Below are 13,797 nucleotides of genomic sequence, written 5' to 3' on the forward strand. Positions count from 1 at the left end.
CATGCCATTCATTGTTTGTGCTTCACATCCACCCTGTTCCCTTGCAGCATATGTTATGTACGGTGTCTGTCGGTGACATGTGCAGCGGACATGGTGGCTGTTGTGGCTGTGTCTTTACACTGTGCATGTGGCATGCTGGGTTTCCCATGAACCCTCCCAGGGTGTCTGGTGGCAACGGGTGGGCATTGTGGGCTGGCCACACATGGGTGTATGGCTGTGGCACTGGCAGGGATGTAGTTCTGTGTTCTGTATAGCAATTTGGCCATATGCCTGCATTGCTTTGGTGGGTGCATGTTGCAATGTGGTACCTGTAGTCATGTTGGTGTATTCGATTTATACTGTATGTGTACTACTGCTTCTGCATGCAGGTAAGTCCGACATGTGCATGCTCCCTGGTCTGTACTGAGATGTTGGTGCGGGAGGTGGTAAAGTGCAGATTTCACATTTGCTTGGCATGCCATCCTTTGTGTGGTCATTCGCACCCCCTCCCATTGGGCTTGTGATCCGCAGCACATGTGTGCTAGCTTTCCTATTTACCCTCTATCCAGGTCCGTTGTCCTCTGTGCCTCTCGATGTATCCTGGCAGTGTGCTGTTCTGTAGGCTCATGGCATTGTGGGTGGAACCAGGGCAGCGGGCACAGCAGTGGGTGATGACGAGGATGGGGTCGCTGGTCACCTACACATTCAGGGAGTGGTAGTGCTTGCGGTTTCTGTATACTGCTTTGTGGGCCTGAGGGGCCACCAGCGCAACATGGGTACAGTCCAGGGCAGCAATCACATTTGGCATTTGGGCAACGTCATAGAACTGTGCCTTCATGGCATTGACCTGTGCTAAGGTGGTAGGCAGTGACATGTGGTGTTGCACTTGCCGCAGGAGGGCTTCAAGCACCTGGGCCAGCACTGCACAGAACATGGGCTGTGCCATGCTGTGCATCATGGCCACAGAGTGCTGGAAGGTGCCAGGTCCAAGGAATTGCAGGACGGACACTAGTTTCACCAGTTGGGGCACAGTTGTCCAGATGTTGATCCTGCTCCTTATGTCGTCCTGTATTGTGGTGAGCAGCTCTGTTATGGTCTCATTGTTGAGGCGTTACAGGGTGACCAACTGGCTGTCAGTGAGGGTCCAAGGTGAGGGCCTGACCCTGGGGATTGGTGCATGCCTTGCTTGGGCTCTCCTCCTCCTCCATCTCCTGACCACCCCCCCTGTACTCCGCATGCCCTGTCCTGGTTGTTCAGCCTCTCTACTTCCAAGCACAGCATGAGCAGCTGAATGACTCAGCTCACAGTGGCTAATGGCAGCATGGTGTTGGAAACAGTTGTTGGGGTAGGGGTGTGCCTTATGTAGCCCTCTGGGATGTATTGGATCAACTGTGGCTTAATTTCAGGCACCTGTGTTCCTAAACTCCAGCTTCAAGCTGGAGGTAACAGTGCTGTGTTTTCAGCACGATTAGCGTCAGTTTACGGTGCTAATAGCACCGGACATGGACTTGTTATGCAGCTGTGTTTGCACCTTGTGTGGCCGGCTGTAATAATGCCGGCTGTAAATGCGCCAGCTGCAATAACGCCGGTTGATTTAACAGTCAGCAGTATTTGCAGTGGTTCATGATCCGGCAGAGCGGTATTGTCGGTGCTAATTCCATTACCTCCACTTTTAAGGGTTACCACCGAACTTCTGATGAGGCCCTCGCACAGTTCACAGGGAAATAAACTAGGACCTGTGCCCTTCTGTTCAATCTCTACTTGATCACCCTCCCACCAATAATTTGTTCCTCACAACATCCTGTGTTACAACTACGATGATGACGCTCAACTAATTCTAAAACTCCAGAACTCAAAACCCAACTGACGACCTGACCTGACCTCCTGCCTCCTTGACATAGAGATCAGGATGACCCGAAGCCACATCTTGTTAAACCCCTCCAAGACTGAAATCATGGTATGTGGCAACTCTGAACTTCTTCCACACCCACTACCCTGGCCATCCGCCATGGGCAGCTCACCGACCCCCTCTAACTCAGTGAAAAACCTTGGATGCACCCTTGACTCTGACCTAACACTCTCGCGCCAAGTCAACAACGTCTCAAAATCCTGCCACTACCACCTTAAAACCCTTAGGCGCATCTTTCCATATCTCTCCTTTCCCAACAGACTCTCTGCGGTCCAATCAATTGTTATATCAAGACTGGACTATGCAAACCCCCTCTACCTCGGAGTCCACACTTACCAACTGAATAAACTTCAAAGGGCACAAAACGCCGCAGCCAAACTGCTACTTGCACTCGGCCCAAGAGACCACATCTCCCCAGCCCTTAAGACTATGCACTGGCTTCCAGTGGCCCGAAGGGTGACTTTCAAAACCTTATGCATCTCCCATCGAGCATTGCATAACACTGGACCTCAATATCTTCAAGACAAGCTAAAACCCTACCACCCTTCACGCACTCTAAGATCAAGCTCAGCCGGCTGTCATGATGCCTACCCCCGGGCATCTGGATCGGGTCCATCAGCCCCGGGAGCAGGCATCCAGAGACTTATTAAATCCCCAACAGCCCCGGCTGGGGGCTGTTGGATTCAGTCCTGGCGCCTTAGGCACCAGGCTCATCATAGAAATCAGTCCTGGCGCCATAGGCGCCAGGCTCATAGACTTTACTTACCTTCTGCAGACTATGCTGCAAATGAGTCCAAGCCAACATGAGGCCTGGATGGGACTATTTTATTACAGGGACTATTTTTCACTCAGGTGTGGTTCTGGACAACTTCTTACCTGGGACTACTTTGCAGGCTATTTAAACCACTCCCGAACAGCAGCCCATGCTTCGTGTTATTCTGCATCCAGCAGCCTAACGCTCACCGTGTCTGCAAGTCAGCATCCAGTCTTCTGCCACGTCCGCCTCGAATCCAGAGCTCCTAGACAAAAGGAAAAGAAAGGAGAAGACGCTAGATCACGGACATTATTTGATTCCTTACCTGATTCCGGACCCAGCACAGCTCTGAGCCTGGAAAGGACATTATTTCAGCACGCGTCGCTTCGCCAGCAGCAACGCCACGTTATTCTCACCAGTCCACCGCATCTTTCGACTCGGTGCTGCCTCCATCATTTTCTTTGTCAAAACCCAGCACCTGGGGGGAAAACAAAAGGAATAACAAGGTGAGCCGAGAAAACCAACAAAGACAATCTCTTTGCCACCATAGGCTTACCTGCTGTACCACCGGAGGTATTATCCTTTAATTCGCCGCATCTTCCTATGCTGCACCTATAAAGGGAGAGAAAACAGCAAGTTCAACTCATGCAACTTTTACCGGACAGTGTTTGGTAATACAGACTCTTACCTGAACGCCATCAGCTGCCTCCAGGCAATATTCTTTTGGACCCAGCTGCAACCTAACGAGGGAATGGAACAAGAGTGAACATCGGACATATTGAACTCTTGGAACTTTATAGACACTGGAGTCAATATTCCTCCGGAACTCCTCCAGTACCTTCAAACCAGTGAAGTAACTGGTATCTACGTGCCCCTGCATGCCATGCAGGATGGAGAGCTCATCATTTAAAAACATAAGGTGAGGTTACCAAGAGGGGATATCGGAGGTGATTAGTGGGGAGAACGAGAACAGTTGGGGGGCCATCACTAAAGTCCACGGGTGGCTAAATCCCTTTCTCCACTTGCAGGAGAATACTTCTACGAGTCCAGCAGACAAGATTAGGCGGGCCAGTCCAGACTGTCATCTCTGCACTACGCATCACATTGGTGGAGACCGCAGCTGTCCGGGTCCGATCGACGCCCCTGTGGGAACCAGGTGAGCTAACACTGGCCTCCTAGTCATACCTAAGACAAACTCAATCAGGTTAGGCGGATCATCATTCTTAGCCTTGGCCCCCACGCTGTGGAAAGCACTCCCACCTCATATCTGCCTAACTGAAGATTTAATGTATTTCCGCAAACTACTGAAAACCTGGGTCTTCCCCTAAAACCAACCCGTACGCAAACTAACCCAAACAGAATAACAGCATCTCAAATGACACCAATCCAACAAACTATTAGATGTGAGAAATTTACATCTAATAACCACTAATATAAAATAAAAGGACAAACAGAATAGAACGATCAAAGTAGATCGAAGCAGTGAAGTGGATAATAAGAATAAATCGTACAAAACAATAACGAGATTTAAATTAATGAAATGGATGAAATGCATGATGAATGAACGAAGTGAATGAGTGGATGAAACGTGTGGAACGGATGAATGCTCTAAGCGGATGAATGCGTTGAGCAGATGAGTGTGTAGATCGGATGAGTGTGTAGATTGGATGAGTGTATAGAATAGACGAGTATGTTGAGCGGATGAATGTGTAGAGCGGTCGAGTGTGTAGAGCGGTTGAGTGCGTAAGTACAGAGAAGTGTGTAGAACGCAGGAGTGCATAGAGCAAATGAATGTGCAGAACGGATGAGTGTAGAACAAATGAGCATGTAGAGCGGATGTGGGTGTAGAGCGGATGAGTGCGGAAGTGCGGAAGAATGTGTAGAACGCTGGAGCAGATGAATGTGCTGACCGGATGAGTGTATAGAGCGGATGAGTGTATAGAGCGGATGAGTTTATAGAATGGATGAGTGTACAGAGCGGATGACTGTGTACGAGCGAACGACTTTGTGGAGAAGATGAGTGGATATAGCAGATGAATACGTGGAAAGAAAGAGTGCATAGAGCGGATGAGTGCGTGGAGCGGATGAGTGCGTGGAGCGGATGAGTGCCTGGAGTGGATGAGTGCGTGCAGTGGATGAGTGCATGGAGCGGATGAGGGCGCAGAGCGTGATGGGTGAGCAGAGCGGAAGAGTGCGCCGAGCGGAAGAGTGTGCAGAGCGGAAGAATGCAAGGAGCGAAGGAATGTGTAAGAAGGGAGGAGTGTGTAGAACGGATGATTGCGTAGAACAGACTAGTGGGTAGAGCCGACGAGTGTATGGAGCAGACGAGTGTATGGAGCAGACAAGTGCGTATGAGCGAATGAGTGCATAAGAAATGAAGGGTGCGCAAGACCGAGTGAGTGCGTAGAGCGAGTGAGTGCGTAAAGCGGATGAGCGCGTATAGCGGGTGAGTGCATAGAGCAGGTGAGTGCGTAGAGTGGGTGAGTGAGTAGAGCAGGTGAATGCGTAGAGCGTGCAAGAGCATAAAGCGGACGAGTGCCTAGAGCGGACGAGTGCCTAGAGCGGACGAGTGCCGTAGAGCGAATGAGTTGCGTAAAGCGGGTGAGTTGCATAGAGCAAATGAGTTGCGTAGAGCGGAAGAGTGCCTAGAATGGATGAGTGTGGAGTACATGTATAACGGATGAGTGCTTAGAGCGAAAGAATGCGTAGAGCAGATGATTTCGTAGTGCGCATGAGTACAACGGCATAGAGCGGACGGAACGGATGGCGTATGTGGATGGAACGGGTAACGTATGTGCATGGAATGTGTGAAAAATATGGATGCAACGAACAAAGTACATAGATGGTACGGGTGAAATATGTAGGTGAAGTCCATAAAACAACTTAGAATACACGGAATGGATCGGAGTAAATAGAACGGATTTGAATGCATGAAACAGATTGAAGTGCGTGGAACGGATTGGAGTACGTGGAACGGATTGGAGTGCACGGAGCGGACTGGAGTGCGCGGGGCAAACTGGAGTGCGTGGGGCAGACTGGAGTGCGCGGGGCAGACTGGAGTGCGCGGGGCAGACTGGAGTGCGCGGGGCGAATTGGAGTGCGCAGGGCCAACTGAAGTGCGTGGAGCGGACTAGAGTGCACGGAGCGGACTGGAGTGCACGGAGCGGACTGGAGTGCACGGAGCAGACTGGAGTACATGGAGCGGACTGGAGTGCATGGAGCGGACTGGAGTGCATAGAACTGTGTGACTTACATGAAATGTTTTGGAGTGCATGGAATGTTTGAAAGAGCATATAACACATCATATCACATCACCACACTTAATCTCTTCTTTACACCACCATTCAACTAGAACACAGAGATACTATGACACCATTTGGTATAACTGTTCTCATACTAACATCTACCGCATACTCCCCATCACTCTAAGTAAACACTGCTTTTTACACACCCCCCAGCCAGGCGTTCTCCTCAGGCCTAACGCAGCCATAAATCCTGCCAGAACGAACACATACTCCTGATCTCTCAACCACCACACCTACCGCTAAGAAGCAGCTATTACACGAATGCTGCACCAGCTACACACATATCTGGTGCTCACACGCACCTTGACTCTCTCCACTCTCTCTACTGACCTGAACTCCGGTTCCCAATGGCGTTCAACCTACCAGCGCCTTCAGACCATACCAATGGTACACAAGGCGCTATATAAATGCAAAGTAACATAACATAGCATCACGTAACAACTGGCACTTGTTTAATTGATTTGCCGCGTTCATATTCGTTTCGGCATTCCTGATGTCAGAGCCTTTCCTGCAGAAGCAGATTCAGAGGTCCCGAACTGTTAAGCTGACTGGAAGCAGGCAGAGGATTGCGGTAAGTGTAGAGAAGACAACTAAGCAGTTCTGTTCGCGATTGGGAACATATGAGAGGTGAGGTGCGCAGCGTGTGTTAGTGCAGCGATTGAGGAAAAGTATTTCTCCCTGTTACTGACTTGTACAGGTGCATGGCGACTGAAAGGGCAGCACTAGTTTCAGAAGGCATCAGTTTTTCTGGATTCTATGAAGATTAAAAGCTAAGACACAGCAAACGTAAAGGTATTAGCAGAGGGCTATCCTGAGTGTAGGTGTTCAAGATTTAATGCAAAGACTGAGCCAATGTAAAGGTATTTGCAGGAAACAATCCCGAGTTAGGAGTGAGAGATACAATTAAAAGGATGAGCATATGAACAGGAGTTCGTTTTATTTTAAAGGGAAAAGTTCTTACCAATCCCTTGCTAAAAGAAATTCAATAATAAGGTTTAGAGACTGGAAGTTTGGCAATCTTCTGTGAAAGCATCTCCAGAATTCATCTACTGAACATTTAAGAATGCAGGACAAGATCCTTTAATCACAGGAGTTTCTACATTTAAGAAGAATGTTTTTGTTTGCTGAGGTTATGAACGAATAGATTTTTAAAGTGAGAAAAGATTTCCTCTGGGCTTTCTGCAGAGGAGCCTCAGGTACTGTTTCACTCCCTTGGGGACTAGAGAGGGAATACAGTTTGGAGAAGGCAGACATACTTACTTTGTTTCTTTTCAACCATGCATATATCCTTTTCAAGAGGAGGATTCGGAATCTGAGTTTTTTATTTTATCTACTCCCCCCTTTCCCTCAGGGGTGTTTCAAACTCAGTTGAGTTTTCAGAAGGTTGAGAGTGCAACATCTCTGTGGGTCGATGGGGTTCAGCAACTCCCGTGGAACTTCAACCTGACAGAGGGCCAGAGCCAGCTCGAGGCGAGCAACATGAATAATCACATTCGGAGTAGAAATACACCACAGACCCACATCATAATCCTAAATGGAAGAAGGACTAAAAACACATGCTGCAAGAATCGTATGACAGCTAACCATATTACGTGCAATCTGCCCTGTAAACATTATTGGCCATTTTACAAAAGCCTCAAGGGCAGGTTGCACTCATTGCCAGATGATCCAGATGTGATCTATGAACCTTGTATGCAAAGGAAGCACATTTAGAACAAATGTATGTTTCATCATGAATACATTAGCCAAATTGGGTGCACAGAACGATTTTGAGCGTAATAACGGTGTTTGAACTTGAAAACAAACGCTTTTTAGGCTACTTTGCACAAATTACATTTCAATCTGTGGGAACATTGTGGGTCTTTGGTCTGGAATTCAAACAATTCCTAATCACCATCAGTTCTTTATCCTGTGGTATGTTAGTGTAGGGAGACTCAATGTCTAACAACACTAACGGCTGTCTCTGTGGATCAAATGAGCAACCTTCCCCTAGTCAAATCACATCACAAGTGCCTTTAAGATGCACTTAACCCATGTTCATTCTTAGAAATAAAGCCTTTTCTCAGAGAATCATCAATTAAATCCTTAAATTAAATCCTAAATTCAATCCTTAATTTCTGATTTTAGAGCAATAAGATTAGTTGCAGGTTTTTCATAATGTCGATGGAGTTAATAGCAACCTTGATTTAATCCAAAATCACAAATTCTCCTCCTTTACCTGCAACCTTAATAACATTTTTTCTATCCTTCTGCAAATCATCAATAGCCTTAAGTTCATAGAGTGTCAAATTAGGTTTAATCTCTCTATGTTTCGACATACATATTTTCTCTACTCATGACATGATTACTTTATAAACAGTAGCCACTGGCTCGGTACATCTGAAAGAGGTGGCATAAATGATGAATTAGGTCTAAAACCATTCACATATGTTCAATCATCAAACAAACCAAAAATGGGAAACGCATATATGGTCCTCGATATGTTCTACTTTGAGTTCTCAATACTCGTTCCTGTTGCTGTTGTTCTTTTGAAATGCCATATGACCCTTTCGAATGGTGGAAAATAACTTTCCAGTGAAAAGGTAGGACCTAACCTTCTCCTGTGCATCTTGTATAAGCTTGGTGCCTCTCAGCCAAGCCACTCGCTTGTTGCCATTGTCCAGGACATGACACATCCCTCTGGTGGCTGTATCTATGGCCCTCATTACGACCTCGGCAGTAGCCATGCCGCTATTGGCAGCATGGCTGCCGCCGAAATCGCGTCCGGGTCCGGGTCCACAGAATGAGGAATTACCGGGCCATTCCGAGTTCGGAAAGCCCGGTAATTCCTCCCTCCAAGGACCCAGACCCGGTCCTTCCCCATTCCCATTTCAGCCCCCATAGGGCTGAATGGGAGAGGGAGCAAACAACGGGCCATTACGAGTTGGCCTGTTGTTTGCTCCCTCTTCCCCTCGCGGGACCCGGTAAGCACGCCTGGTTTTACCAGGAGTGCTTACCGGGTCCCGCGAGGGGACCTCGTAATGAGGCGGTACGGGGTTAACGGCGCCAGCACCTTTTACGGCGCCGTTAACTCCGTACCGCCAGGGTCGTAATTGTGTCTTGGCACAGATTTCAAGATGCCATGGGTCACTGATTTGGCTTCAGCTAGTCCTGCCAAGAAAGTTTCTTTCTTCTCTTGGGGGTGATCTAGGGCAAACTGCAATTCATCGCCGCAGTTTGAGATTGCAGACAGCCAATATGGTGTGGGCATTAGCCTGATTATAATTTGGATGTTTATAACGTGCTTAATACCAAAGAGGTTTCTAAGGGAAGACCCAGGATTTGAACCTGTGCTGCTCTGCATCGTCTTTCTTCCAAAACACGCGTGTTGCCACTGAGCTATACTACCTGTGCCGTGAGGGAGGAGAAGGGCAGCAGGAGCCAGACATTTTCATCCAACCTCCATTTTGTAGCGGTCACTGAGTGAGGCAATGCCAACAACGTCTTAGCCTCTTGCAGCATATCAGTCTGCAGGGTTATGTCTGTTTTATCAGGCTTGGCACCTAGAATTGTGGACAGTACTCCCTGTATAAACATCTTCATGCAACCCTTCTGGTAGTATGTGCCAACTGAATAAATTAGTGAATGCAAAACTTTAAAAGGCCCGTCCTGGTCCCTGTACAGACATTCTCCCTTGCTCTTGATTGAAAAAACAGATACCCATCTCTAGTTTTTTACAGTTCTGGACCATACTTAAATTCATACTTGGCTCTCTAAGTTAAAGTCTGTGTCCCAAACTGAGAAAGTACCCCACATACCTACAACACTTTATTTTTTCAGGAATTGTACACATTTTCCTGCTGCAGACCTCCAAAATATGACTCAATTCCAATACATGTGTATGGACTTTTGAAACTAGACCAGCATGCCAAGTTCAATGCACTATCACTGCAGAATTGCAAATTGAAATTTATGTGAGCCGCTGAGATGTTGCTGAGTTATAGAGCAGAGGAAACACTTATGTACAGGCACGTTATAAGTGATGCAGCATATCATATCATTTAGCTAGACACAATGCCATGTTGCCAAGCATTTCCAGAGGCAGTTGCAAAGTGCAGTGGTGTGTTACCACAAGAAAATAAATCTGGTTTTCTTCAACATGAGGAAAATTGGAGTCAACACGTTTCTCCCAGAAAATACACCATTGCTTTATACTATTACACATTTGGCTATGAGTTCTGCAGTCATACAACACCTCCCCACATGCAAGTTGTGCTCTCACATATGCACTAAGCTGGGTAACAGTTTGGAGCTGGGAGCTATAAATGCAAACGAAAACGGACCTAGATACATAGTTGCTGTAGCCATGCCCTTACAAACAGTCAGAGAATTTATGCAAAGCCACCTCGTAAAATACTTTCCCCATTAAAACATCATCTAGACACAGCTGTTGCAGCCATGCTGTCGAATCACCCACACAAGTTTGGTAGCCATAATGGCCCTCCTGTGGTAAACTGAAATTATGAAAACCTATGCCTACTTGTCCATCAGACAAAGTTATTATGAACCGATGTTATCCCTGGCAGCTAATATAGATGTACAGGGTGAGGTGATAAAATAGGCCTCATTCTAAGAGTGGTGGTCCGGAAATGAGGGTGCTGACCGCACTGTACCGGCACCCTTTCCAGACTGCCACACAACAACTGAGGTATAACCTGCGGGGCACAACGGCCCCGGAAGGCATAGTTGTCACGGACGCACCGGCACCATTGGCAACATTGGCTGGCTATAATTTAAATCCCCAATGGGAGGCGGAACGGATTAGGGATTTAAATTAAAGCCAACCAATGTTCCCAAGAAACCCTGCCAATCCTTGAAACTTACAAGACCGAGTGTTCTCCAATCAGAACCGCACCGTACTACAAAACCAACTATTGTCAAAACTGAGTCTTACCTGAAACCATTAGGGCTATCTCAAGAAGCATTGCATTGACAAAGACAAAGGGCCTCATACGAGTTTGGAGGTAGCCATGCCCTTAATAAGGGCATGGCTACCCCCAATCTTGGGTCCGGGTCCTGGCTCCCTGAATGGGCAAATACTGGGCCATTCCAACCTTGAAGTGTCCGGTATTTCCCCATTCAGGGAACCCGGACCCTGTCCATCCCCATTCCCATTTGAGCTCCCATAGGGCTCAATGGGAACGAGGAGCATGCTAACAACGGGCCCGGTAATGACGGGCCCATTGTTAGCATGCTGGGCCGAGAGCGGTCCTCGTAATAGGGCGGTAAGGGGTTAACGGCTCCATCAGGTTTATGGGCGCCGTTAACCCCTTACCGCCCTCCTCGTAATGAGGCCCAAAGTGTCGAGAAACATGTTGGCTGAAGTGCTCTATCAAACAGAAAAGATTAAAACCTTCTTTATGTTGACTACATATGTGATGAATGAACTCAAGATTTTTTAGTCTAGCGCAACTAAGTAGAACCATCCTGTCATTTCTAATTACTTCTTGAGGTTGGGAGTAGAGTCTCAGGGTCCTGGTTGCGCAGCACGCCCCACTATAAGTGAGGACGAAGAGCGCACTGGTAGTCGGTCCTACTCACCCACTGTAAACTAATCTTATTATAAGCTTACCCTGGTGAAAACCATGTTTTGAAAAAGCTATCTCCCCACGTTTCAACTTTCCAAGTGAGGCGCTCAAGATAAGAGACAATATTCAGAAATAAATAAAATGTATTCTATTAATAAATAGTAGCAATGTTATTGTAAAACAGCATGTTCTGAAATTGCCTGTCGTTGGAGAACAACTAGACGATAGAAGAAATCATAGTGAGGGACCACAACGGCACCCTAAGGAAGGGCATAAGCATAGCCATTTGTGGTGACCAATGATTCAAGCAGTTCTCTCTCCCACCGTTTCACAGTTTTGGATTTTATGCAACATAGAACATCTTCACATTGACATATACAAAAGTTGCCACAAATAGCGCACACATCACTGACCTTTGATTTCGAAACTCGTCATCAATTTCACATTGTTATGTGTACAGGCTGACCCAATATTGTTCTCTGCACAGATTTCAACTGAGTACATCGTGTTTGGCTCCAGGCCTTTCAGCTGGTACTGCGTGACGGAGCTGTTCCTTATGTTGACATTATGGTTGTGGTCACTGTTGTCTTGCATTTTGTAGCGGATAAGAATTGACGAGATTGAATGACCCTCCACAATGGACCAGGAGATGATAGCTGAGGAATCGGTGATGTTCAGCTTTGTAATGTTCATTGGTGCAGGCGGGATAGCTGTATGGGACAAAAGCAAACCGTATACTTGCATTAGCTCACATTGTGCACTGCCGTCATTATTTACCTTGCTATCAAGACCCGCTGCCTTTTTTTTGTAGGTTCATGTGGAATATCAGAATGTACCAGCTCCATATGCGTTTTGATGTGATAATTGGAAGCATTTAAGTCTTAGGGCCTCATTACACGGTAGGCGGTAAGGGTTTACCGGTACCGGTATTTTACCGGTACCGGTAAACCCTTACCGCCTTACTACGAGGTCCCTTTGCGGGTTGGGGAATTTAACGCTTGCTTTTTGCAGGCGTTAAAAACCAACCCGCAAAGGGACCAGGGAGCTAATTACAGTACCGCAATTTGCAGTGCCGTAATTAGCGCCTTCCCCATTCCCATAGAGCCCTATGGGGCAAAAATGGGAATGGGGAAGGGCAATGGGGGAAGGGGAAATTACCGCCCCACCAACCTTGGAATAGGGCGGTAATTTCCCTTTCCACCAAGGCGGTGCTGGTATTTTACTGGCATGGACCAAGGTGCTAATAGCACCTTGGTCCACCGCCATCCGTGTAATGAGGCCCTTAGTCATTTTGCAAAGGCACATAAAGGAAGTGTAGTACTGTGATGGTGGCTTTCTGTACAAGTCATACAAGGAATTTAATTTCAATATTCTCTATTCTGGATTCACTGAAGTTTAACAAAAGCTCCATGGCCTGCTGAGAAATGACCACAATCGTCTAAGAAGAGTGCGGAAATTGTGCACACCAAACAGACCTGAAGAGGGCAGGATTATTGTTTCAACTCTTTTGAAAAGGCACTAGAAATAAAAACCCATCACACAACTTCCTCTGGGTAGCATTCTAATCAGAAGTTTCTTACCGAATCTGTGCCATTAGAAAAGAGGAAAATCCATATGTAAAATCTGAATTACGCAGGAACATCGTGTGTGGGGTTCCTCGTGCACCAACACTGCATGTCCTGGTGAAGAAGCAGAGTCTTCCTGAATTCCCCACTTGCCCTGTGTCCTGGATACACACTCCCTGAACCCCAAATGCCCAACAGAAACATAGCAGTTAGGGCCTCTGGCATCTAGGTCCTGGTGCAGACCCCGAATAGTTTTGGACATTGGTTCTGTGCTTTTCAGTAGTGGGTTTTTGAGGGTATGAGGAGTGCATCACTGGGACCTCTGTGAAGGCCTGTGCGCTGATTGGGAGATAAAGGCAGAGTGAAGGCAAGGCTATAAGAGTAAACCAATATCGATGACCTGCGGTATCAGAACAGGAAGCTAGGACTAATAAAAGTGTGCCACATTATCCCCAGAATACAATAATATGTTGTAAGCACTGTATGTGTGGGTCTCGCTCAAAGAATAACACATATCTCACTCCTGGTTCAGATATTTTCTGTTAGTCTAATCACATGAGTTTGGAAGGCACAATCATTACACGAATTGGGCATGTGCCTTGGTTATCCTAAACCTTCACTTCTTATGCACAGGAGGTGCTTCTTCAGGGCATAATAATGTTCAGAATCTTTGTTACAATAAAGGACAAAAAATAGGACTGTCTTTTCAATGAAACGT

General features: G+C 47.0%; 1 protein-coding gene across 1 annotated transcript in view; it reads right to left on the reverse strand.

Annotated features, from left to right (window-relative positions):
- TEK (TEK receptor tyrosine kinase) overlaps positions 1 to 13,797 on the reverse strand; it is a 682,216-nt gene that overhangs the window by 224,574 nt on the left and 443,845 nt on the right. Inside the window, exon 13 of the mRNA XM_069630921.1 lies at positions 11,928 to 12,224. Coding sequence (XP_069487022.1) covers positions 11,928 to 12,224 — 297 coding nt within the window. The remainder of the gene's footprint in view (positions 1 to 11,927; positions 12,225 to 13,797) is intronic.

Source organism: Ambystoma mexicanum, chromosome 6q (genome assembly GCF_040938575.1).
Source record: "Ambystoma mexicanum isolate Mex_15411 chromosome 6q, UKY_AmexF1_1, whole genome shotgun sequence".
NCBI lineage: Eukaryota > Metazoa > Chordata > Amphibia > Caudata > Ambystomatidae > Ambystoma > Ambystoma mexicanum.